The sequence below is a fragment of the Knufia obscura genome (genome assembly GCF_036327395.1).
Source record: "Knufia obscura strain CCFEE 5817 isolate CBS 148926 chromosome Unknown scaffold_8, whole genome shotgun sequence".
In the NCBI taxonomy this organism is placed as follows: Eukaryota; Fungi; Ascomycota; class Eurotiomycetes; order Chaetothyriales; family Trichomeriaceae; genus Knufia; species Knufia obscura.
Window position 1 is genome coordinate 496,122 of NW_027042694.1, and position 21,679 is coordinate 517,800.

Consider the following 21,679-nt stretch of genomic DNA (forward strand, 5'->3'; position numbering starts at 1 on the left):
ATGATGGCGACCGGCGCGTATCAAAGCATAGTGATACAGCGACGACGAAGTATTAGAAGAGAGTCGAGCCACGAGAAGAGAAGAAGGTACGATGCGTGCCTGAAGGTAAGAGTTTTGGCCTGACCAATAACAACAGCCCTTCTGCGGCGAAGAGGCACGGTCAATCTGGCTTCAACCCACAACACGAACCACGTGCGCATTGCAGGGTATGGGGCACAGCCAGACCTGGAGAAGCAACAGTCTCGTGCCAGCTGGCCACTACCTCAAGCCGCGAAATCTCCTACCCGTAGTCCGATCTTCTCACTGATCAGATCGACATACAGCGACCCTAAACGTCCCAAGTGACAAGACACAAAGTCCAGAAGCCACACCCTCACGCCATATTGAACCAACCCGCCCGAGAACAAACACAACAAGACCCAGAACCCAGTCTCCTCCACACCCCGTCTCACCATGCTCTTCCTCTTCGGCTTCGGCAAACTAATCTACATCTCCGTCCTCCTCCTCAACGCAATTGCCATCCTCAGCGAAGACCGCTTCCTCGCCCGCATAGGCATGGGCCGCAGCGCAATGAACAGTGATCCTGGCTTCGGCGGCTCCCGTCAAGACTACGATAGCACGAAAGGACGACTCATAAATCTAATCAGCTCGATACGAATGGTTACAAGGGCGCCGCTAATCGTGGTGAATGTGGTGATTATTTTTTATGAGATTTTGTTGGGATAGAAGATTTTCAGACTGTGATACGAGAGCGGTTAGATGCAGGGGCTGTGAGATGCGTGTGCTGGGTGATTTGGGCGCGAGAGCGTGTGGCCTTGGCGGTGGACTACCTGGATGGAAGAGGCATTGCACTGGGTCATGCGCAGGTTGTGTCGCGCGTTCCATGTTGGTCAGAGATCCTGCCAGTCGATCATGAAACGACCAAGACGAAACGCGTCTCTTCTAGGGCTTGCATTGGCACAACAAGTGCAAAGCTGCGACTAGGCACAAAGAGGAACATATCAACACATGTGGACAAGATGCACACCAGTCCGGCCGTAGCCGAGGAAGAGCACGATGAATGGATGGATGGGATAGGATGTTACGAGAGCATGGATTTGGAAGGCAGCTTCAAAAGTCCGCGCAAGACATCACATATGCATGTTGCTTTCAGCATAATAACCCGAATGGCTTGATACACGGAAGGCTCGGCTAGAACCGACGAACATGAATCTCAGCACGGAGCCGAATGCAAAAAGAGTTGCATAGCGCAATAACCGGGCACGTTAGATCCACAGGTGTAGTTCCGGACTCAAGCAGAAATCTTAGTGAATGTCTTATTATTCAGGGGTATATGCAAGGTAGTCATATTGCTGGTTATGTCATATCAGTAGAGCACCAGCTCGAGGTTACAGCCCTGTTCGACCCTGAACTTTTGTGCTAGATTCCTACCGATGATGTCCACCCTGTACATTTGTACATGCCTCCTTCTGTTGACCTTCTGGTGTCACCGGCTAATCGACAAGCACCCCATCATAAGCCGGGTTATGGTCGACTGAGAACGATTCAATGCACCTGACACGAGGTGATCTCACGACCCGAACATCCTGCTCGCCCTGGATCGAAGAGATCTCGGAGGATAAGTGGCGGTGGTTGCAGTGTCATCCATCTCTCATGAAGACAGCAAACCAAACGACTTTTTCCGTAAGCTGAATCTGTTCTTCTTCTCTTTCTCCTTTTCTTTGCCGTCCTTGTTATTCTCATGCGACTCGTCGATAGCCTGCTCCGTCGCAGCTCGACTATCAGCTGAAAACATCTTATGGTTTTCCTGGTCGAGCACCGGCTTCTTCATCTCTTTTGGTTTCCCTATAGAGCCGAAGCGTAGACTCTTCGAGCGCCGGAAGATGTTGTCCATGGCAGAAGGGCTACCATTTGTGGGTGCTTCATCGTTCATAACAGGTGCTTCCTCTCCTCTACGGGCGGCCTCTTCCTTAGCAACCTTCTTGCTTTCTTCCATTGCCCAACGCATTTGTTCAGCATTTTGTCGCGCTGCTTCGCCCAGTCTATCATGAAGTGCTGCTCGCTTCTCCTTTTCTTCTTTTTCTTTTTGTTTCTTGGCCTCCTTCTCTGCCAATTTGGCAGCAGCCTTCTGCTCTTTCTCGGTCTTGGCTTTCTCTTTCTTGCTTTGAGGCACTTGAATCAAGGGCGGCGTTTGTGGCGCAAAAGGAGGTGTCTTCGGGTCAACATGGCCATTAGTCATGGGAGGTGCCGTCACGGCATGGTCGAGATTCGTCATTTCGTCTTTGTCGATTGGTGACACCGGGCTTGTGCTGCGTACCTGATGAAGCTCGGCGGATTCCTGGGCCTTCGCTTCGGTCATAGTGACTTGTGATGCTCTTCGCTTCTTGCTTTCCCGCTTTTGCTCCGCACGAACCGCTTCCATCGTGGTCTCTTGGTAAAAGAGAACGTATGCTGTTGCCAGGCCGGGTTTGTCTCCAAAGAAGTTCTTAACGTAGCTTTTATCCACTGGCTCAACCATTTCATCGTCGAATAACAGCCAACCTCGATCTTGTGTTTTAATCACAGCAACGTAATGGCCGTGGAACGGTCCACCACCAATATGTACTACCACAGCATATAGCTCGTATATCCGATCTGGGTCTCCGGCATCATCTGTCGTATTGAAAAGTCGCAAATGGTAAGGATAAACCACCTTGTGGAACAGCTTTTGTAAGCGCCCAAAATCTTCTGTATACTTGAATCGCTTCAAATGCAACGTCAGCACTTTTGGCAGGCTCTTGATCTTCATCCTCTTTTCCGCTTCCTGAAGTCCTCCACAATTGTCACAATGGAATTTGTTACGCTCGCAAAGCATTTCCTCTTCAGAGAACCTCCTTAAGCATGAAGTCACTGATGTGTGCTGGTCAAGATCGACTGACAGGTCAAGGAAAGGTTCGTCTCGTTGGGAGACATTCTCACACGTAAGACACCGTGTTTCGGAGGTCAGAGTGCCTTCGAACATATCTCTCAGCCACTTTGTTGGACCTGGCTGTGCGATGGGAAGCAAGGATGGGAATGAGACTGTGCCCGTTTCCGTCACCGGTTCTGATGTGATTCCAGCCGCATCCTTCTCAGTGCCGTTCACCTTCGCTTCAGCTTCGGCCTCGATCTTTTTCCTCTCATTGTCATCGATGTTGTCCAGCAAGGTATTGAGCAGCAAATTGAAGAATTCATGGGCGTCCTGATGCAGCTGACCTCTGAACATCTCATTATCTCTCCTGAGCACTTCAACAAGCTTGCTCGGGCTGACAATACCGTGCCGTTTCTCGTTAGTGACCACGGCCTCGAAGATGTCCTTGACGGAACTGTATAATGAGTCTGGCATCTGGTAGGCATTGGCATTCTCGTAGCTCATGTTGAGAATTGGACCGGCCAGTAATGCTTGCTTCTTCTTGTATTCTGGTGAATCCTTGTCCTCCGCCTTCTGCTGCTGTGACTGTGGAGTGACCCCAGGCTTCGGTGCGGGAGGTTTCTGTCCAGGCGGTGGATACTTTGGTCGTGGGGGAGCTGATGCTGCGGCTGTTGATATGCTTTCGGGCGATGACCGCGAGGGATATGATATTATGTTTTCTCTAAAAGGTACGGAATAATACAAAGACTGAAGAATCGAATTGCAATAACTGGTACACGTCAGCGATCAACCCCATGGGAAAGGCTTGTTCCGTATCATACCATGTGTTGCCGAACTAGAGGCCGATGTCAGTCTAGGAATCGAGTAGGGACGTGGTAAAACTTACATTCTCCATGCCATAGAATTTGTCGCTGCCATCGTGTCGAAGAGGCCCGGCATTTTGGAGCATGCGCTCTAAGGGTGTGGGTTGTGTAGCATTAGGATCCGGCTTGTTCTTTGCCGGCGATGTTGTGCTTGCATTTCGGCTATCCTGTCGGCAGACTTGTTAGCCGACGTATCAACAGAGCAGAAGGTGAAGTTGTAACAGGAATCAAACCTGTCGCTGCCTGGGTTTGTCGCACGTACCGTATTACTCTTGAGTTTTCCAAAGAAGGAAGACATGGTGTGTGCGCCTCATCTGCAGCTTTCCGACTCGGTCGGATAATCGACCTTTGTCCTCCTCTTTCCTTACGTGCCCTCGCTCGGCGGCGAACCCGACGACTGACCTTTCTCGCCGACCAGTTGCCCGCGATCCAAGAGATATCTTGCCCTGCTTGCGATCAAGGTCTCCAAGCTTGTGATCGGCGTGGGGTGCTACGGGTCTTGTAGAACTCTAGATTCGAGTTTATGTGGCTTGTGTGGTATGCGAACAGGATGTCGAAGACGTAGCCGATACGTGATAAATCTGAGTTAGTTATGGGTGCTGCTGAGGATTGATGACAATTAGCTATCTAGGTGCTGGCGTCAACAACACAGAATACAGCTTAAGAATGGTAGAAGCATTGGCGAATGTGCTTGTCGAGGCGAGTTGGGGGTGACATAGGCAGATTTCACACTCCGTCGGCTGCGCAATCGCGGTCGAGGCGTTCTTCCAAGCTATCCCGTGCTTAACTCCAGCGCGAACGACTTCCTCCAGTGTGCGCCAAAATGCGGAGCAATAGGCAGCGTTTACATGCACCATCCAAGGTGCCGTGTTATGGCGCGATGCGTGATAGGTCGTTCTGTATCGCTAAGAGAACCACAGTTACTTCGCGTGGCCTCCCAAGCTTAAACCCTGCTTGAGTTGGAACCCACCCCTCATATACTATATCACCACGGTTGTAGCCCATGTCGGCATACGCTTTTCCTGTTATCTAGTGCCTGGAACTAGGCTAATTCAACGGGTAAGCGGGCTTCGAGAACTTCCATCAGGACAGTGGAATAGTGGAAACTTTTTTCAGGTCAATGATACTAGCATATCACGTCGGGGCCTAGGAATCTCTGCAATGTCTTCAGCTGTTCCTGTGGCGGCCGGCTCAGATCCACCATCACAATCTTCAACTTCACCATCTACATCTGCGGAGCAACATGCCTTGCCACAGGTAGAGAATGAAGAGCGAGAGATCGAAGTCGTACGTGCAATGCAGCGTACCAGCCACGAATGCTGGGTGTGTCTAACGGTGGTTCAACTGTTTAGGATGAACGCAGCGACACCGATTCTGCGTTTGCAGATGGCGATAACTTCTCGTCCGTCCTCGGAACCTCACACCTGTCCCAGACTAACATTTCTCTACAGGGATACCACATCACTCGCATCTACCTTAGTCCGAGGGCACATAGAAAATGGGAGAAAGTCAGCATTTATTTCGCCAACCGCAGATCATATTTAGTTGACCATACATCTAGATATGCCACGCTGAGAGATGATTATTGGTGAGTACCTTGTTTGAGGGCTGGCCCCAGGACTAGTCTAATAGCACATCGACATAGGGGCCCTTCTGATGATCAACAATTTGAGACTATGGATGCTGGGTGAGCTATTACTTCCTCTCAGAATGCCTGCCTATTGTTAACCACCATGCTAGCCATTTCCTGTACCTGCTCCTCGAATGCAACCGCGCAAACCCACTGTTCCGTGCGCCAGTTGAGAATCCGCAAGTATGTTCAAGTTCCATGTTTGACGACCAAACTCCCTGGTCGCTAACGTCAGCGCTTTAGCGCATTCTCGATATAGGGACCGGTCCCGGCACTTGGGCAATGTAAGTCGTCGCCACATTTCTACATATCTATAATGAGAGTGCTTACACAGAAGCACACAGCGACGTTGCCGACAAGTTTCCTGCAGGTACGATATCTACGGTTTTCCGCAAGCCCTCATCATTTTCTTCCGATGCTGAATCGCTCTTCTAGCTCTTGTTCATGCTGTCGATCTCTTTCCTCCACCAAACGAGTGGGTGCCTCCGAACTGCTTTCTCGAGGTTGAAGATGTCCTACAAGACTGGACGTGGGGCCATCAGTTTGACCTCGTCCATATGCGTCTAATGCTAGGCGCCTTCACCAACAGCGAATGGGATGATGTCTATGGCAAGTGTTTCAACCACATCAAGCCTGGTGGTTGGATTGAGCAGATTGAGCTCGATGTTCGCGTCATGTCCGACGATGATTCTCTTGCAAAAGATTCCTTGCTGGCAGAGTGGGGGAACACTTTTCTTGGTTGTGCTGAGCGTGCCGGCCGCTCACTTGCCACGCAGACAACAATGAAAGCGAGAATTGAGGCTGCTGGGTTTGTGGATGTGCAGGAACAGCTGTACAAGTGTCCGATTGGCAAGTGGCCTAAGAACAAGGTTCTGAAGGAGGCTGGCAGAATTAATTTTCAACATTGGGACTCAGGGCTGGAAGGTTGGGCGATGTGGTTGCTGACTAAATACGGAGCGCCAGAGCCTTGGAGCGCAGATGAAGTGAGGATATATCTGGCGCACGTCAGGCAAGAGATGCAAAATCCGAAACTACATGTTTGGCATTATACGTAAGTTTTGACTTGGCATCCAGGAAGTTTGGAGAACAGAAACAATGCTAACCATGCGCTGACAGGCGTCGCGTTTGGGGTCGTCGACCTTAATGCTATGTGATACATAGAGTAACCATCAAGGAGTTGATTGGCGGACTCGACAAAACATGCACCGAGTATGTTGTGATACCCCGGCCAAAGCTCACATGTACATCTGCTCTGCCTCATCCAGCATGCCTTGATTGACATACAGCATGCCAAAGTGGTCATGTTCTTGCTAGGCTTTCTGGAGGGCGGGTTGGGCAGGAGAGTTGTGTTGATGACATAATCGGTACCCATAGCGATACGACGACCTGGTGCTGAACTGTCACCGACGATATGTGGTATAGAGAATGCGGTGACGACCGAAAAAACAGTTGACTATTTACACTGTTGACCACAAGTGCAAGCGGGTCTGACTTACTCCGATGTGGATGTACTGTAGTAATAGGTGGTATCGTATGTATGTGGTGGGTAAGGTGAAGTGGAGAGGTGGCTGCGGTATATGTAATGACTGAGGGTCGTAGTTGGCCAACACCGAGTCTCGCCCTCGCTAGCGCGACCCGACGGCAGATAGCTGCATCTTTAGCTTCACCCTAAGAGATCTCGGCAAGCGGACCTTTGGTGCGGGACAACATATCGCCTAGGTACGTATGTACCCCTCCGCAGGTTGTGGTGTTCGCGATGCAACAATAATGGACACAGGATAGACTGACGGCATCTACTGCATCTGAGATTTGTGAGTAGGATAGGCTCTCCGTCACGAACCTCGACCACTGCCGAGATCCATCATCCCTCTCCTGAACGTCTCGGTAACGGCAGCATGTCCCAATCAACCCTTCCCACAAAAGTCCTTGCCGATGTGACTGTCCCAGACACATCTCTAATCAGCTCGGCCCTCTCTTTTGCCCGAGAGAACTCCTCTGATGCTACTTACAACCACATCGTCCGCTCATTCCTCCTCGGTTTCGTCATCTCTGACAAAATACCTACCCTAGCCGATCGGGATCGCGAGGCGCACGCTGTCGCCGCTATCCTCCACGACCTCGGCTTCCCAGTTGGCCATCCTCCTCACTCACAAATCATTTCCGATGAAAAACGATTCGAGGTCGATGGTGCGAATGCCGCTCGGTCGTTTCTACACAGGGAAGGAAAGTCAGAAGAATGGGACAAACACCGCACCCAACTAGTCTGGGACGCGATAGCCCTCCACACGATTGGATCAGTCGTATTTGAGAAAGAACCTGAATGTCAAGCCACGTCCTATGGAATCTGGGCCGATTTTCAAGGCCCAGACCGTGTGCCCAACGGTCTCTTGACACATGAGGAATATAAAAAGATATGCGACGAATTTCCGAGGTTAGGTCTTATGAAGACGTTGAAGGAGAATATGTGTCATCTTTGCGTCACGAAACCGGGGACGACGTACGACAACACGGTGGGTGAGTGGGGTGATCGGTACGTGGATGGATACAGTAGGAAGGGGAAGTTGACGCAGGATTTATTGGAGACGTGCGACTTGGATGAGAAGTATCCGTGATGTGGTTCAGCATCCTCAAAATGAGAGTAAATGCGTTTTCCCAAGCGCATGAAGCTTGTACATAGCACAAACATAAAGCAAAACTGGGACAAGCGACGTTGTATAGATCAGATCATTCTTGCTGAAGCTTCAGAATCTCCGACAGAAACTCTTCAAACGACATAGTCACATACCCATCCCGATCATCATCATACGTCTTGAACACATCCGTCATCCTCTTCAGCCGTATACACGCCTGCACGAACAGGTCAAAGCTCATCCCACCCGCATCGCCCCTGCTCCCTCTCCTGGCGTCCCACCTATCATTAAACGTCGAGTACAGCAGCCCAATAAACGGCTGCGAAAGCCGATACCCAAACGCAACAAGGGCATTCGTGAATTCCGCAAGACTGATCTTCCCGCTTCCATCCTCATCGAAGCGCTCGAATAGCTGTCTCCACGCAGCCAGAAACCTCCACAGATTCTGGAATTCGCTGAACACTATTACTGGTCCCTGTGGGTGTGTAGGAGGGGAGGTGGAGAACATGCGCATCAGCGATCTTATGGTCAGGGGATCGAAGGGTGTGAAGTCTGCGTTTACGAGGGCTGAGCCCAGCTCTGTCATGGTGAGGGAGCCGGTTCCGGAGACATTTGCTGTGCGGAAGAGGGGGTATAAGTCTGCGGAGTCTGCGTCGGGGGGTGGTAGTGTTCTCCGAGGCGGCGCTTGGTTATATTGTTGTTGCTGCTGCGACGGGAGACCTCCGTAACCTCCTTGAGGCGGCCGTGGTCGAGCACCGTGGCCGTAATCCGCGGGCGGAGGAGGTGATTGTAATTGTCTGTAATCTGGCTGTTGGTTGTAGCCTTGATTGTAATTGCTCTGTGTTTGTATATTGTGGGGCCGGTATGATTGTTGGGCAGCATGAACGGCTGGTGAGGGTCTACGATCGGGAGGTGTATTCGAATGCTGTCCGGGTCGTGGTAGAGGCTTCTGCTGCTGTTGATTCTTAATTTGTAGCTTGCTTAGAGCCTGCGCTGCTTGCTCCGGTTCTGCATGCCTGGTAGTTATGTCAGTCTTGGCTCACTCGACCGCTCGATGTCAAAATGCTTACGCGGGCAGCGCGTCCGGGTTGAATGACTTGTTATACGCCATTCGCAACTAGGTGGGGTGTGTGGTTTCTTTTACGTCCGGAGTCTCTTCGGTCTATCGCGTGCGCTTTGCTTGAGAACACTGTAAGTACGGATAATTGTGATGGTAGGATATATTAGCTAACGATCGGTAGTATCAGGTCTCTAGGATGGTATAGAAGCTGGGTTGGACTTGGCTATTATCGTTTGGCTGTCAAGTTGAGGGTAGACACCCAATTTGCGGCGCAGGACGATCTGCGTCACACAGATCACCCCTGCGTACGATTTTGGATATAGTTTATTTTATGGATCTCCGCACCCTTAATATCTTACTATAGCGGCTACACCTAAATTTGTTTTATAAAGAGATAATATTTATATATAAGATACTATTAATAATAAAGATAATAAGGTCGCGCTAGTAACTTATATAAACTATTCTTAGTATAATAAAGTAATAATTATATAGGCTTACCTTTATCTATACTCTTCCCCCTCCCTAGTAGTTCTTTAGCTTAAGAGGTAAGTCGTAAAGCGTATAATATACCTTTTAGTATCCTCTACGTATATATAATAATTTTATATAGTTATTATAGTAATTAAATATTTTATATTAGCGTAGTATAGTATAGTTCTTATTAACTTCTTAAAGTAATCGCTTCTAGGAAGTAGTCTTAGCTTAATAAGCTAAGAAATTATAATACTTCTTCTTCTTATAACGAGATATTATATAAGCTTTCTCTTTAACCTTAATTAACCCCTTAAGAAGTTATTATATAAAATAAATATACTTATAATAGTCTTTAGCTTAGTTTATAAACTTATTATATTATATAATATAAGTATTAATTTAATATAGATTTACTAAGTAAATAATTTACTTCTTTATTGATTTAATCTAGCTCTAATATATAATTAATAAGAAAGCTTAAAGTTAGTTACTAGTATTAATAAGCGCCTTTTAGTTATTATACTTAATAAAGAAAGTAAGCTAGTTAATTAGAACCTTTATAAAGCTATTTAAGTAATTATAAGTTATATAAAGTACTTTATAGCGATATATTATTATAATAGTAGATACTAGTAAATATACTATTATTATTTTAGTTATAACTTTATTTTTTATATTATCTTTCTAAGCTATATAATAGATAAGGCTATTAATTATCTTACTAGCTACTTAGTTATTCTTTAGTAACTTAAAAAACCGCGTTTTAAGTACTTATAATTTAGCTAAATAATTTAATATATTAAGTCTAATCGTTTTATAAATTATAACGTTAATTATAAGTATTACTTAAGCTAAGCTAACTTTATTAAAGAGGTTATTAAGAAAATAAATAAAGGTTCGCTACTAGAAACGTATTATTATTTTTTTATAAAGAAAAAAGCTATAAACTTAATTTAAGCGATATTAATATAAGTTATTATAAATCTTATCTCGGCTTTAGTCTTATATTATAGATCTTAAGTAAGTAAATTAATATATATACTCTCTTAAATACCCTTTAAACTAAACTAACTTTCTAAAATAATAAAGTTATATATAAGATCGCCTTAGTTAGCTAAAGTATAAACGATAAAGCTCTTATCTACTAGTTTATAACTTATTTTATATATCTTAATTTAGCGATTATAAAACTTAATAATAAACTTATTTATAATAAGATAGCTATTCGGAATTAGTAGCTACTAAAGATATATTCTTATTATATTTAAAGCTTTCTTTATCTTCTAAAACTAATATAATTAAGGATTTACCTTTACTACTTTCTTATTAATACTTTCTAAGTATATAAAGCGCTTAATTTCTTTAAACTAAAAGTATAGTAAGTACTTAGCTATAAAGGCGCTTTTCTTTTAAAAATCTTATATTAGTATATTCTATAAAAGACTTTTAATTATTTTAAATCGTATAGCGATTTAGTATTAAATTTCTAATACTATTATAAGTTTTATTAACTTCTTATCTTAAAAGCGATTAAGATTACTTAGTTAATATAGTAAATAATAAGATCTAAAATATATTTAAAAAAGAAAAAAATAGTATTATAAGCGATATATCCTTATATCTAAGCTCTATAAGTTTCTATTTACGTTTAGTAATAGCTATTAGAAGTATCTATTTCTTTTTTAAAGTATTAATTATAGCCTAGGCTTATTTAATTATAATAGCTTATACCTTTAGTAGGTATATTACGTCTTCGACTAAGTCTAATACGCCTTTTCTTTATTATACTTTTCTAAGCTTTTATTATAATTTAATAAGTACTTCGGCTATTATAAGAATTAATTAGTATAAGTAACTTTATAATATAATTACGATTATAAAAGAAAAAATCGTAAATTATTATTATATAAAAAGATAATTATAGTTATAGTTCTATATCAATAAGGAACGCGTGTAGTTAGCGCCAAAATAAACTATGTCCAAAATCGTACGCAGGGGTGATCCCTGTTTAGCCTGACGAACATACTCTTACCTCTTTTAGAACTCATTCGCTGATCTGCTAGCCCTCTACGAAATCTCGTAGCTCTCCCTCGAGATTCATACTATGGCTTGGTCTTGCCCTCGATATGACCGTTGGGCATGGATACATCATATACGAAAGACGCATCGATGTGCGAAGGCGTAAATGGTGGGCCTCGCCATCGTGTCACGAGATCATCGCTGCACGATACGCGCAGGAGTCACTAAACTCAATCTAATGTACGCTTTGGGGTAGGATCGTCCATCCTAGGACGTCGTGAGCTCAGGAAGGCGCGAGCAGATCTGAACCAACGGGGCACTTTGCTTTGATGATGAGGTGAGTCAAATGCCATGAGGACCTCGCCGAGGAAGCCGCCGTCGAGTCCAGCAGGCGCTGTTAGAAGACAAGACCATCTGGTAAAGAATGGGATGCGCCTAGCGATAAATGCGTAGTCATTGGCATACCTGCAACCTATCAATCGACTGTTCACAAAAACCGTACCTGTTGCACCACCATCCCGCAAGCGTTTCCTGGTGTTGCGATGGAAATCTGCCTGTCTTTGCTTGTGAAAAGGTCATAGCCATGGGGGAAAGTCCCCTGGTCCTTACGTGTGGATGTGGTAGCTTCACCGGTGGCGTGCGGATGCTCGTGCCGATCCGTGCCCCTGTCGACGGTCTGACCGACAAGAAAACAAATCCTACGGGGTAGAAGTAATACTCTACAGCTGCTCCCATCTCCTATTCCTTCAATAATTCACCCAGAAACATCTTCTGTACGCTTGAGTCAGATTTCCGGATCTGCGAAGGCGCATTTGACGGTTTAGCTCTGGTGAGGTATGGAGTCCGGCTTCAATCACAACTTTTGGCTGTTCGGCTACGGGTATGCAGATACTACATGCAGACCGAAGAGGACGTAATAGCTGACGACCGCTTCTGACGTGTAGGAGCTTGATTTGGAAGCCTCCACCGCATTATGGTAAGTCCTCAGATCGTCAAGGAGCTTTTTCATTGAATTACGACAGACCAGCGCGTACCGGGTTTCATCAAAGGTTATGTTCGCCGTTTTTGGCAGGTATGATTGTGGTTGTGGTACCACGTACACAGACGTGGCAAGTTCGATCAACATGCTAAGCACAACAGGCTAGGTAAATGGTCACTGGAAGCATCTTCGATAGACGCTTACATAGCTAGTGAGGATCATCGAGGTACTCCAGCAGCACCAGGCAGGGTTGTGACTCTTATCGAGAAGTCCTTCTGGCAAACATTGCACGACCCAGTACGACTTGTCATGGACGAGGTGATGTGCCGTTACTGACTGCAAAGCAGCATATCTCTGGCGACGATGATTATGTGTGGGGTGTAGCTTACCACATCATACCTGCCAAAGTGAAAGAAGTTCAAGAATACCTCGATATTCGAGAGATCAATGGATACAGCATTCAGTACACACCATTTCACCCCTCGGATCGAGACCAGCCAGACATCAAGTGTATGGTCTATATTGGCATGCCTGACAATCCTCAATTCCTGGGTGCTCTCGATCCTCAAGCTGTTGCTCTCAAGATCAACGAGAGCAGAGGACCCAGCGGCGAGAACAGAGAATATCTTCTTAACCTGGAGCAAGCATTGCTCAGCCTAAGCGCTGACAGCCATGACGAGCACATTTCAGATCTAGCAAGGCGTGTCCGAGAGATGGTTCCTCCAGATCCGCCTGCAGCCGAAGATGCCAAGACATTGCCGACCATGCATAGAATAAGTAGCACAGAAGAACAGGAAGAGGTGGAGAAGGATTCATGATATGAAGGAAGCTATTGTTTCGAGCGACGAAGCCGCCATAGCGCCATGCTGAAATATGCCAACCGCTGAAAGGGGTATCCGTGTAGGGCTGATGGGTAAAAACGCCATCCGATGGTAAATGCGACAACTTGCTCAACTCTTGGACCCGTCCTCATTGTTCACTCGATGGTCCGAAGTTCGTCCCGCCTTGCTGACTACTGAAGCCACCGCTTTGGGAATATTGCTGCTGATTTTGGGAGCCATATCCTGCGCCACCTCCGAACCCTCCACGTGGCCCGCCGTACCCGCCACCCCGGCTGCCGAATCCTGTGTAACCACCTCTTTGAGCTTGTCCACCACCTCGTGTGCTTGCGCCGCCTCTATTATCCGTCGCAAAGTCCACTCGGATCGCGCGTCCATCAAATCTGTCTTGACGTCAGTACAGCATGGAAGGTTTGGAGATTGCCTCAGACTCGGTGTTGTTCATGTTGGCTCGCGCCTGTTCGGCTTCGGCCTGTGTTGCGAAGCGGACAAAGCCAAAGCCGCGACTGCGATTCGTATCCCGGTCCTTGACGACTACCTGTACCGAGTCAGTTGTCGGTCTGTGAGACGGTGCGGGTGAGTCCAGACATACCGCTTCTTCGATCTGGCCATACTGCTGAAACCCTTCTCTCAAGGTCTCATCGCTGGTGTGCCAGGCCAGGCCTCTACAAAAACGTCAGTCAGCTAGCTTCAGCCGTAACACAGCACGTCAATGCACACCCGATGAACAACTTCGTTGTCGGGCTCTGCGCCATACTGGATGCGATCGAACAATACTAGAGTCAAATATACGCAAGCCTGCGGGGTGCTGTAGACGCACAAGCAAGATCAAGGCGGGTCGTATAATTGGTATTTTAGAGAAACTCTGTCGCAGGAGTAATTGGTCACTGTGGCAAGGGCCGGCTGGCGTAGAAAGCACGAACAGCACAAAGCCAAGTATCGCCTCGTCAAGATCGGCCTAGAGGAGGCAACAATAGAATCCTTGGGCTACAGATGGCACACGAATTGCTGCAACGGCGATCTTCAACAGTTCGCGGTAACAGTGCATCGCACGAAGCACGTTTGCAGGGCATGCAAGGTCTGCAGAATAACCCTGGCCAATGGTGTGTCCCGGCAGAAAGGTTCTACAGTACATCAGTACATCATATGCCGGACAGGACCGCAAGCATCCGGTGTCACTGCCAGGATGCCATCCTGCGAAGGCTCCATGTCACGATATTCAAGTAACGAGAGCCCTGCTGCTACTGGGCAGCACCACCCCAATTCTCCTCCGACATCATGAATGACACCAATGAGACATGGTATCTCGTATGCATTCTAGCACGGTTGGGACGCCACCAGGTCGGTATCATCTGCGGCTGGTACAATAATACCGTAACACCTTTGCAAATAATGACAGGAACAATTTCCCGTCCATGGCAGGAGGATATTCTCGGTGTTGATCTTGCTCACACCGAGGCTTTTCTTGATCCGAGGACCCTCTGTACAAACTTTCTTGATGTCTTTGCATATGCCTGGACAAGAAGACACCACAACCTTGGGTGAGGGTACCGTTAGCGCTTCCAAAGAGAGCCTCTCAGCGCAGGCCATCAACTTGGAAGGACACTACTAACTATCATCCCTCTGTCATTTTCGCTTGGAGAAGTCTGTCCATGTGACATGATTTCACGCCAACCAAACCCAAAATGCCGATCCACAGCCCTGGGCTTGCTAGGCATGGAACAGTTCAGAGCAACCCTCGGTAACAGCACTACTGAATACTTCCGCTGACAATCTATACAAACTTGCCACACGGACAGAAACCCGTCTGCTATACTCGGCCGGTTCGATGTAGGTTCTGTCCGCAAAATGCCTTTCTCTGCGACGGACTCTCAAACGCGATATTTCATCCAGCGTCCCGATATCACCACGGGTCCTCAGGGTCACGCGTTCAATGTATAGTAAGCATGACGCTCTACTTTATGATGCAACATCGCTTGCCGAACATCCCTCAAAACAACCCCTCGTACATGTCACGGCCCATTTGCTGCATTCGTAACGAGATCACGCTTGAATGTGCCACAAACCCAAGTCTACAACAAGGGCCTTGGCGAAGCTCTTTTCGGATTTCGCAGCATATTCCAGGTTGCCGAATTTGTTGTCCCTAACCACCTTGGAAATGCGTGGAAGAGTTTCGAGTCACTTCAAACGTGCTCGGGCGATGACGTTGTCAATCTCGATGATTTAGCAACGGACGTCTGCCGAGAATAACGAGATCCGTTCTCTAGTTCTCTAGAAAGGGGTCCTCCTTGAACTGCTACAGTAACCTGGACTTCCACGATATGACATGCTTTTTCTCCACGAACTTAATCTCGCATTGATCCTGGCGTGTCAATGCGAGTTGATGTACGTTGGCTCGTTGCATCCTGGTAGATGTACATCATGAGCCGGTACTACAACATGCTACCGAGCTTACTATTAGACCTTGCTACTGCTTACTCGCAGAAATGCCCCGCCTTGCCGTCATGAGGCTCAAAATGCGATCGCCCCGCCGCGACTATTCGTTTACAACCGTTTGCAGCTTGCAGCTGCTCGGTACTAGGCGAGAGGGAAACCATCATGCTCTTCTATGGAAAGAACGGTGCGACAAATTCTATGAGCATGAATACTTCGGTTTCAGCTCACTCCGAGCAGGAACGAACACCGCTGTGACTGTTTCCGTCTTGCAAAGCATTCGAGAAAAGCCTCCTAGAATGGTCACTATGACCTTCAAGTTGGGCAGTATCTACTGCCGCTTCTTTCTGCTAATCTTGGCCAGCATGTGAAGACAAGCATGCCTATTCAGCTCGACAATGAGCCGTCAAACACGAAACATATCGCAGACTGGCTCGCTGGCGTGGCCAGGGAAGAGCGACCTCCAGATCTACCTCTACATTACACCGGTGGAAGGTAACTTCTCCACTCTGCATTTTCCATTAACAGAGGGACGCTTTCTGACAAGTCTAGATCGCACAATGTGCATCGACGGTCGCGCCCTTCAGTACCCGATGGTGAAGCCATTGGCAGCGATCCTGACCTCGACACCGTTGATCCTACAGAGAAGTACGCGAAACGCCGAAGGCACAAAACAAAAGCAGATAAATACGAGTATAAGGGTGACGTGGGTGTGAAGCGTTCTGCAAAGGGGTCAAGGGGCAGTAAGCGAAAAAGATTGAGGGGCAGCAACACTCTGAACGAAGATTTTCAAGCTACGAACGTTGATGTCGCACGCGTCTCATTGAAGCCAGAGAACAACCTGGGTATTTTCAGCAGAAGCAAGAAATCCGTCCCGTTACCCGGACGCGATTTACCAGACCTCACATTTACCAAGATGGACTTCCTCTCCAAGCCCGCTGAAGCTGCGAAACGAGACTTGGCCAAAATTCGCATGCAGCAGAGCGATAAAAAGCACAAAAGAGATATGACAGACGAACACTTTCGAGCGCAGTCTGGCTTAGAAAACTCGAGTGCTCACAGTGGGCATGCTCTCCACATCCAACCAACTGCTGAATACAGCCGCGTCAATGATGGACGAGTTTCTGACGACGCCGTACGTATCAAGGATGTACCAAGACGAGATACGGCTCTCGAAAGTCTTCTCTAGCAGAGAAACTCCGCTGACCCAAGGGTTGAGGAGCTTGCGTCCAGGCGCAGCGCCGAAGAATTAAGGTCAATAGTGTCGTGGTCCACCTCTCCATCAAGAGCTCTAAGACAGCAACTCGAACGGTCGCAACAGTACCGCAAGTCACCATCGAGAGAGCTACACTTCAGAGGTGCCACTGGTGAACATAGAAGCCAGAGGAGCCAGAGCAGCCGTCGCGCGTCGCTCACCATTGAGCCAGGGAGCAGCATCAGCAACCAGTGGTACAGTCTGTTTACTGACAGATTGTTGTATCGTAACCCGCGACGACCTTCCTCCCCGCAAGCTCCGAGGCCGCAGACTGTCAGTCGTCCATACGAAGATATGACCCAGTCACCTAGGAGAAGGACGGCGCCAGATAGTTCAGAAGCAGCGTTGCCGGACGCGCAAAGCATTGCAAGGTACAACTTGGCACACCGATCAGGAATATGCGAAGGCGAAGATTATTCACTGGCTAACTCCACACACAGCGGCAGCAAGAAGCATACGCACGGACCACAATCTTGTTTTGACGACAACACAGGCGCGGCGGTGCATCATTTCAGTGAACAATACAGACCCCGAACACGTGGCAAGCATGGTTATGAGGTTCAACGCGAACGCAGTGCACCGTATGCGGTCGCTTCTGCTTCTGCACTCGACAACCACTATCAAAAGCCGATGATGGAAGGCTATGCAGGAGCATTTCTTGGCGAATTCGAGAAACCTCTTGAAAGTCCTCACATTCCACGGCCTGCTTCTTGTGGCGCTGGCGCAATAGCTTTACAACGTCTCAACGACCATTCAGAGCTGCCTTACGCATCTTTCGATCTGGCGATGTCGAGTTCGAAGTTCAGCAGTTATGCCAGACACCCAAGCGGCGATGGTATGATGCCACGCCATCAGTATCAAAATGGCGACAGACACCGTCCAAGCGACAAGGACGTGCCTGAAGGGCATCTGGATGTATTTGATCTGGAATTGCTCGAATCCATGCAACCCGAAGAGCACTATCAACTGATGAGAGGGCCATCATCAAGACATAATATAGCGTGCGACGGAGCGAGTCCGGTCGATCACAGTGACGCTGGACTATCACGAGCGGCTGTAGGACATTTGCTACATATACAGCCCTCGACTTGCGAGCCCACACAATTTCTTGATGATCGGGTAAAGCTGCACAGACCCACACTTCACAAGCACAAGCACGAGGAAGTCTTCAACCCCTACAAGAAGCCGCATCTATTTGCTTGACTCGTCGAGTGACTGGAAATGATTGGAGTGCAATGCTTTGTTGCGAAGCACGCTGAATTGGAATGGTTGGTTGACACGAACGGCACGAACAGCTTGGATGTAGCAGGCTCGTGAGGCTCGAGGATATGTGCCGAGAGTATCGCTCATGTAGCCGGTCCTAGGCAATGACGTACTCACAAATATTATGCAGAACCTTCGAATGAGCATATCTGACTAATGCTGATGTCCAATGGATAATTTTACGTGTCTCTAGTTGTTGTCACTAAAGGCTGCTTCAACGGCAAGAATACTGTGACCAAAGACTACGATAGAGCTGCTGACTGTGGCAGGTGGCCACTCAGTATCCGTATTTCATGATGAAACGGGCTGGCGACTACTCCTTTCAATCTTTCGTGTCTTGACGGGTTTTGTGTAAGCAAAAAAGCACCTTCCACGAGAAGATAAGAGAAACCATGGAGAAGGCAGCTACGACACTCCGCCTGTAGGTTATGCGCCCGTTGGGTCAGCGATTGGGCAGCTCCACCTTAGGAAGCCACAGCGGCTGCCGCACACGACAGCCTTTAAAGCAGCACCTCAAGCATTCAAAAAGAGACTAAACGCTTGACGGAAGATTTTCGCGCTAGCGCGAAGCTCACGAATTAAGCTTTTCACGGGCTGCCTTGCGCCTTCCCAACAACCAGGGCCTAGTTGTCAAGACCTCTATCTAATCAAAGTATTTTGTGATCAGTCAGCTTTTGATGCTCTTTGTCTTCTATGAGCCTTATTCGGAGTATTACGTGAAGCGTAAGTCGCGCCTGCTGATGGTCACACCCTGTTGACGCCTGTCGCTGGATCGCTGTAACCTAGTTCATTTTGATGTTGTATTCGTCGCATTCTCTGTTGTCTATCTGTTATCTGTGGTGTCGTTCTCACATGCCTGATGCACACATCGTTTAATAGCTGTCTGCTGCTCAGGGTCATGCCATACTAACATGCGGCAGCCCCCAACTTCATCGAGAAATTCGGCTAGCAAGCTTGGATCAGCTTTCAAGAGAGTGGGCCGTTATCTGAAGGACCAAGCAGAGGAGCAGTCGCATTCCGCGCTATACCTGTCACCGGCCGGACGCATCTCACAGCATCAACGCAATACCAACTGGTATGGTAACGGCGAGACCTCCAACCAAGACCTCAGTGATCAGCTAGTACAGAAGCTCACCAGGGTCAACCACGTCCCTCCTTATCGCTTTTCGGGGTCACCACCAACTTATTCGCCGACAGCAACACCACTGTCTTCATCGACCATGGCTACGAACAGCGCCAGTGGTCCAGGGATATTTCAGAATATGGTTCGCCATCAATACGCATCGGATAACATCCTGCAGTCATATGATGTGCTGAAGCCACAGCGCCAGAACAGCCATACGAACCGGATGCATTGGGTAGTGTTCATTCACGGTGGCTACTTCCGAGACCCAAAAGTCGACTCAACATCGTTCAAGCCTACAATATCACTGATCGAAGAATCACAATCTCAGACCGCGTCCACCCTTCACAGCAGGATTTCAGGCTACGCGTCCCTGAATTACCGTCTAGCTCCTCACCCAGCCTACCCACAAGATCCAAAAACGACTCCGTCCTATACGCTCAACACGTCGAGATGGCCAAATCAACTGGACGACGTCATGGCAGGCTTGCAGCATTTGCAGCGGACATATCCTGACTCGAAGGACTACATCCTCGTCGGTCACTCAGTAGGCGCAACACTTGCTTTTCTCGCTGTGCTCAAAGCTAGCGAAGCGGGAATAACAACGCCGAGAGCGGTCGCGGGCGTAAGCGGCATTTACGACTACCCAGCCATTCATAAGTCGAATCCAGACTACGAAGCGTTGACGAACAACGCAATGGACACGAAGTACTATGAGGAGGCTTCGCCGGCTTTGTATTCTGCTGATCAGTACGAGGAGCAATGGCATCAGGAGAAGCGAGTGATTGTGATAGCACATTCTAGAGATGATGAGTTGGTGGTTTGGGATCAGCCTGAGGGGATGATGAAGGTGTTTGAGGGGGATGGTCTCACGAGTGAGCTGGTGGAGCTAAAGGGGAAGCATAACGAGATTTGGGAGCAGAGCGGTGAGCTGGTGAAAGCGATAGAGAAGGCTGTCGAGCTTGTGGTGTGGATGATCTCTCCCTAGGCGCGTGATGACAGCGATCGTGAAGACCCTGAAAACGCATGCTTGTGCATGCAATGCTGGCGCTGATAGTAAACCATATGATACCCAATGTCGAAATATAATAAATACCAACACAAGCATTGCGCTTGCTCATATGTAACCATCGTCATAGTACCACTACGAAGCAGATACTGCAGCGTCCGATCCTTCCTCTCTCTTGATCTGCTCCCGACATCATATCATCGCGCCGCACCCACGCCATCCATCTACGCTATCCCATCCACGCACCCTCTCAAGCCGGCGGCGGATACAAACACCTCCCCTCCATCCCCCCATCAACCATAACATTCACCCCCGTAACATGCCCACTCAACACCGGACTACTAACCACACACACCTGCCTCGCCACATCCCCCGGCACCGCAACCTTCCTCAACGGCGTACTCGCCAACGCCCTCGCCACAAACTTCTCATCCTTAATCACCTCCTCCGCCATCGGCGTCCTCACCCACCCCGGATTCACAGCATTAACACGTCCCCTCGGCGCAATCCTCACGATCTCATTTTTCAGCGTCGGGACAAGTCCGTACATCAGCGCGGCCTTACTCGTCGCGTAATCACTGTGATCTGCCTCGCCGAATTTACCCGCCGTGGACCCGATGAATGTGATACTTACGCTATCTAACACCTCACCCGGCTGACCGCGAAGACGCTTCAAAAACTCACGGCAAAGCAGGAACGCCCCGTCGAGGTTAACGGCGTGGGTATTCCGCCATTGCGACAACGTCATATCCGCGAGTTCGACATTCTGGGTCTCGAAGATACCGTGGTTGACGATGAGGATTTGGACGGGGCAGCCATGTTTTGACTCTGCTTCGTCGAAGAGCCGGGTTATGTCGGACTCGGAGGTGACGTTTGCTTGGATCGGTGTTATGTTTGGGCTGGCGCTGGAATTGGGATCGGAGAGGTCGCGGGGGGAGGTGTTGTAGTGGGCTGTTACGCGGCTGCCGAGGTGGGCGAAGAGGCGGGCGGTTTCGATGCCTATGCCGCCTGAGGCGCCGGTTACGAGGACGTGGGTGTTTTGGAGGCCGAAGGAGAGGGTGGTCATGGTGTGTTCGTTGTGTGGTTGGTAGATGGTAGGTAGATTTCTAGTTCTCTCATCGATTTGCTGGTCGAAGCTAGAGATCGTTCATATTTATCCGATTGTGGAGACGGGGTAAAGGAGTTGGGCGTATTTCACCAGCATGGATT

At 48.3% G+C, this 21,679-nt stretch overlaps 10 protein-coding genes across 10 annotated transcripts; 6 read left to right on the top strand and 4 right to left on the bottom strand.

Moving 5' to 3' along the window:
* Positions 1-453: 453 nt before the first annotated feature.
* PMZ80_007000 (uncharacterized protein) lies at positions 454-726 on the top strand (the record flags this gene model as incomplete). The annotated part of the gene is made up of 1 exon (XM_064875408.1): positions 454-726. The coding sequence occupies one exon, from the start codon at positions 454-456 to the stop codon at positions 724-726; it is 273 nt and encodes a 90-aa protein (XP_064728673.1).
* A 925-nt stretch (positions 727-1,651) lies between these two features.
* On the bottom strand, positions 1,652-4,051 carry PMZ80_007001 (uncharacterized protein; the record flags this gene model as incomplete). Its single annotated transcript, XM_064875409.1, has 4 exons — positions 1,652-3,659; positions 3,712-3,725; positions 3,777-3,920; positions 4,016-4,051. The coding sequence occupies 4 exons, from the start codon at positions 4,049-4,051 to the stop codon at positions 1,652-1,654; spliced, it is 2,202 nt and encodes a 733-aa protein (XP_064728674.1).
* Positions 4,052-4,914: 863 nt separating this feature from the next.
* On the top strand, positions 4,915-6,438 carry PMZ80_007002 (uncharacterized protein; the record flags this gene model as incomplete). The annotated part of the gene is made up of 7 exons (XM_064875410.1): positions 4,915-5,040; positions 5,205-5,341; positions 5,399-5,440; positions 5,494-5,566; positions 5,627-5,667; positions 5,728-5,753; positions 5,819-6,438. The coding sequence occupies 7 exons, from the start codon at positions 4,915-4,917 to the stop codon at positions 6,436-6,438; spliced, it is 1,065 nt and encodes a 354-aa protein (XP_064728675.1).
* Positions 6,439-7,278: 840 nt separating this feature from the next.
* Positions 7,279-7,995, top strand: PMZ80_007003 (uncharacterized protein; the record flags this gene model as incomplete). Its single annotated transcript, XM_064875411.1, has 1 exon — positions 7,279-7,995. One exon carries the CDS (start codon positions 7,279-7,281, stop codon positions 7,993-7,995), a length of 717 nt encoding a protein of 238 aa, XP_064728676.1.
* Positions 7,996-8,107: 112 nt separating this feature from the next.
* On the bottom strand, positions 8,108-9,124 carry PMZ80_007004 (uncharacterized protein; the record flags this gene model as incomplete). Its single annotated transcript, XM_064875412.1, has 2 exons — positions 8,108-9,029; positions 9,084-9,124. 2 exons carry the CDS (start codon positions 9,122-9,124, stop codon positions 8,108-8,110), a joined length of 963 nt encoding a protein of 320 aa, XP_064728677.1.
* A 3,418-nt stretch (positions 9,125-12,542) lies between these two features.
* On the top strand, positions 12,543-13,366 carry PMZ80_007005 (uncharacterized protein; the record flags this gene model as incomplete). Its single annotated transcript, XM_064875413.1, has 4 exons — positions 12,543-12,545; positions 12,592-12,641; positions 12,710-12,845; positions 12,896-13,366. 4 exons carry the CDS (start codon positions 12,543-12,545, stop codon positions 13,364-13,366), a joined length of 660 nt encoding a protein of 219 aa, XP_064728678.1.
* A 415-nt stretch (positions 13,367-13,781) lies between these two features.
* PMZ80_007006 (uncharacterized protein) lies at positions 13,782-14,142 on the bottom strand (the record flags this gene model as incomplete). The annotated part of the gene is made up of 3 exons (XM_064875414.1): positions 13,782-13,925; positions 13,980-14,052; positions 14,108-14,142. 3 exons carry the CDS (start codon positions 14,140-14,142, stop codon positions 13,782-13,784), a joined length of 252 nt encoding a protein of 83 aa, XP_064728679.1.
* A 2,057-nt stretch (positions 14,143-16,199) lies between these two features.
* On the top strand, positions 16,200-17,073 carry PMZ80_007007 (uncharacterized protein; the record flags this gene model as incomplete). Its single annotated transcript, XM_064875415.1, has 3 exons — positions 16,200-16,315; positions 16,373-16,872; positions 16,922-17,073. 3 exons carry the CDS (start codon positions 16,200-16,202, stop codon positions 17,071-17,073), a joined length of 768 nt encoding a protein of 255 aa, XP_064728680.1.
* Positions 17,074-19,249: 2,176 nt separating this feature from the next.
* BNA7 (Kynurenine formamidase) lies at positions 19,250-20,449 on the top strand (the record flags this gene model as incomplete). Its single annotated transcript, XM_064875416.1, has 1 exon — positions 19,250-20,449. The coding sequence occupies one exon, from the start codon at positions 19,250-19,252 to the stop codon at positions 20,447-20,449; it is 1,200 nt and encodes a 399-aa protein (XP_064728681.1).
* A 271-nt stretch (positions 20,450-20,720) lies between these two features.
* Positions 20,721-21,536, bottom strand: PMZ80_007009 (uncharacterized protein; the record flags this gene model as incomplete). Its single annotated transcript, XM_064875417.1, has 1 exon — positions 20,721-21,536. The coding sequence occupies one exon, from the start codon at positions 21,534-21,536 to the stop codon at positions 20,721-20,723; it is 816 nt and encodes a 271-aa protein (XP_064728682.1).
* Between the last annotated feature and the right edge of the window lie 143 nt (positions 21,537-21,679).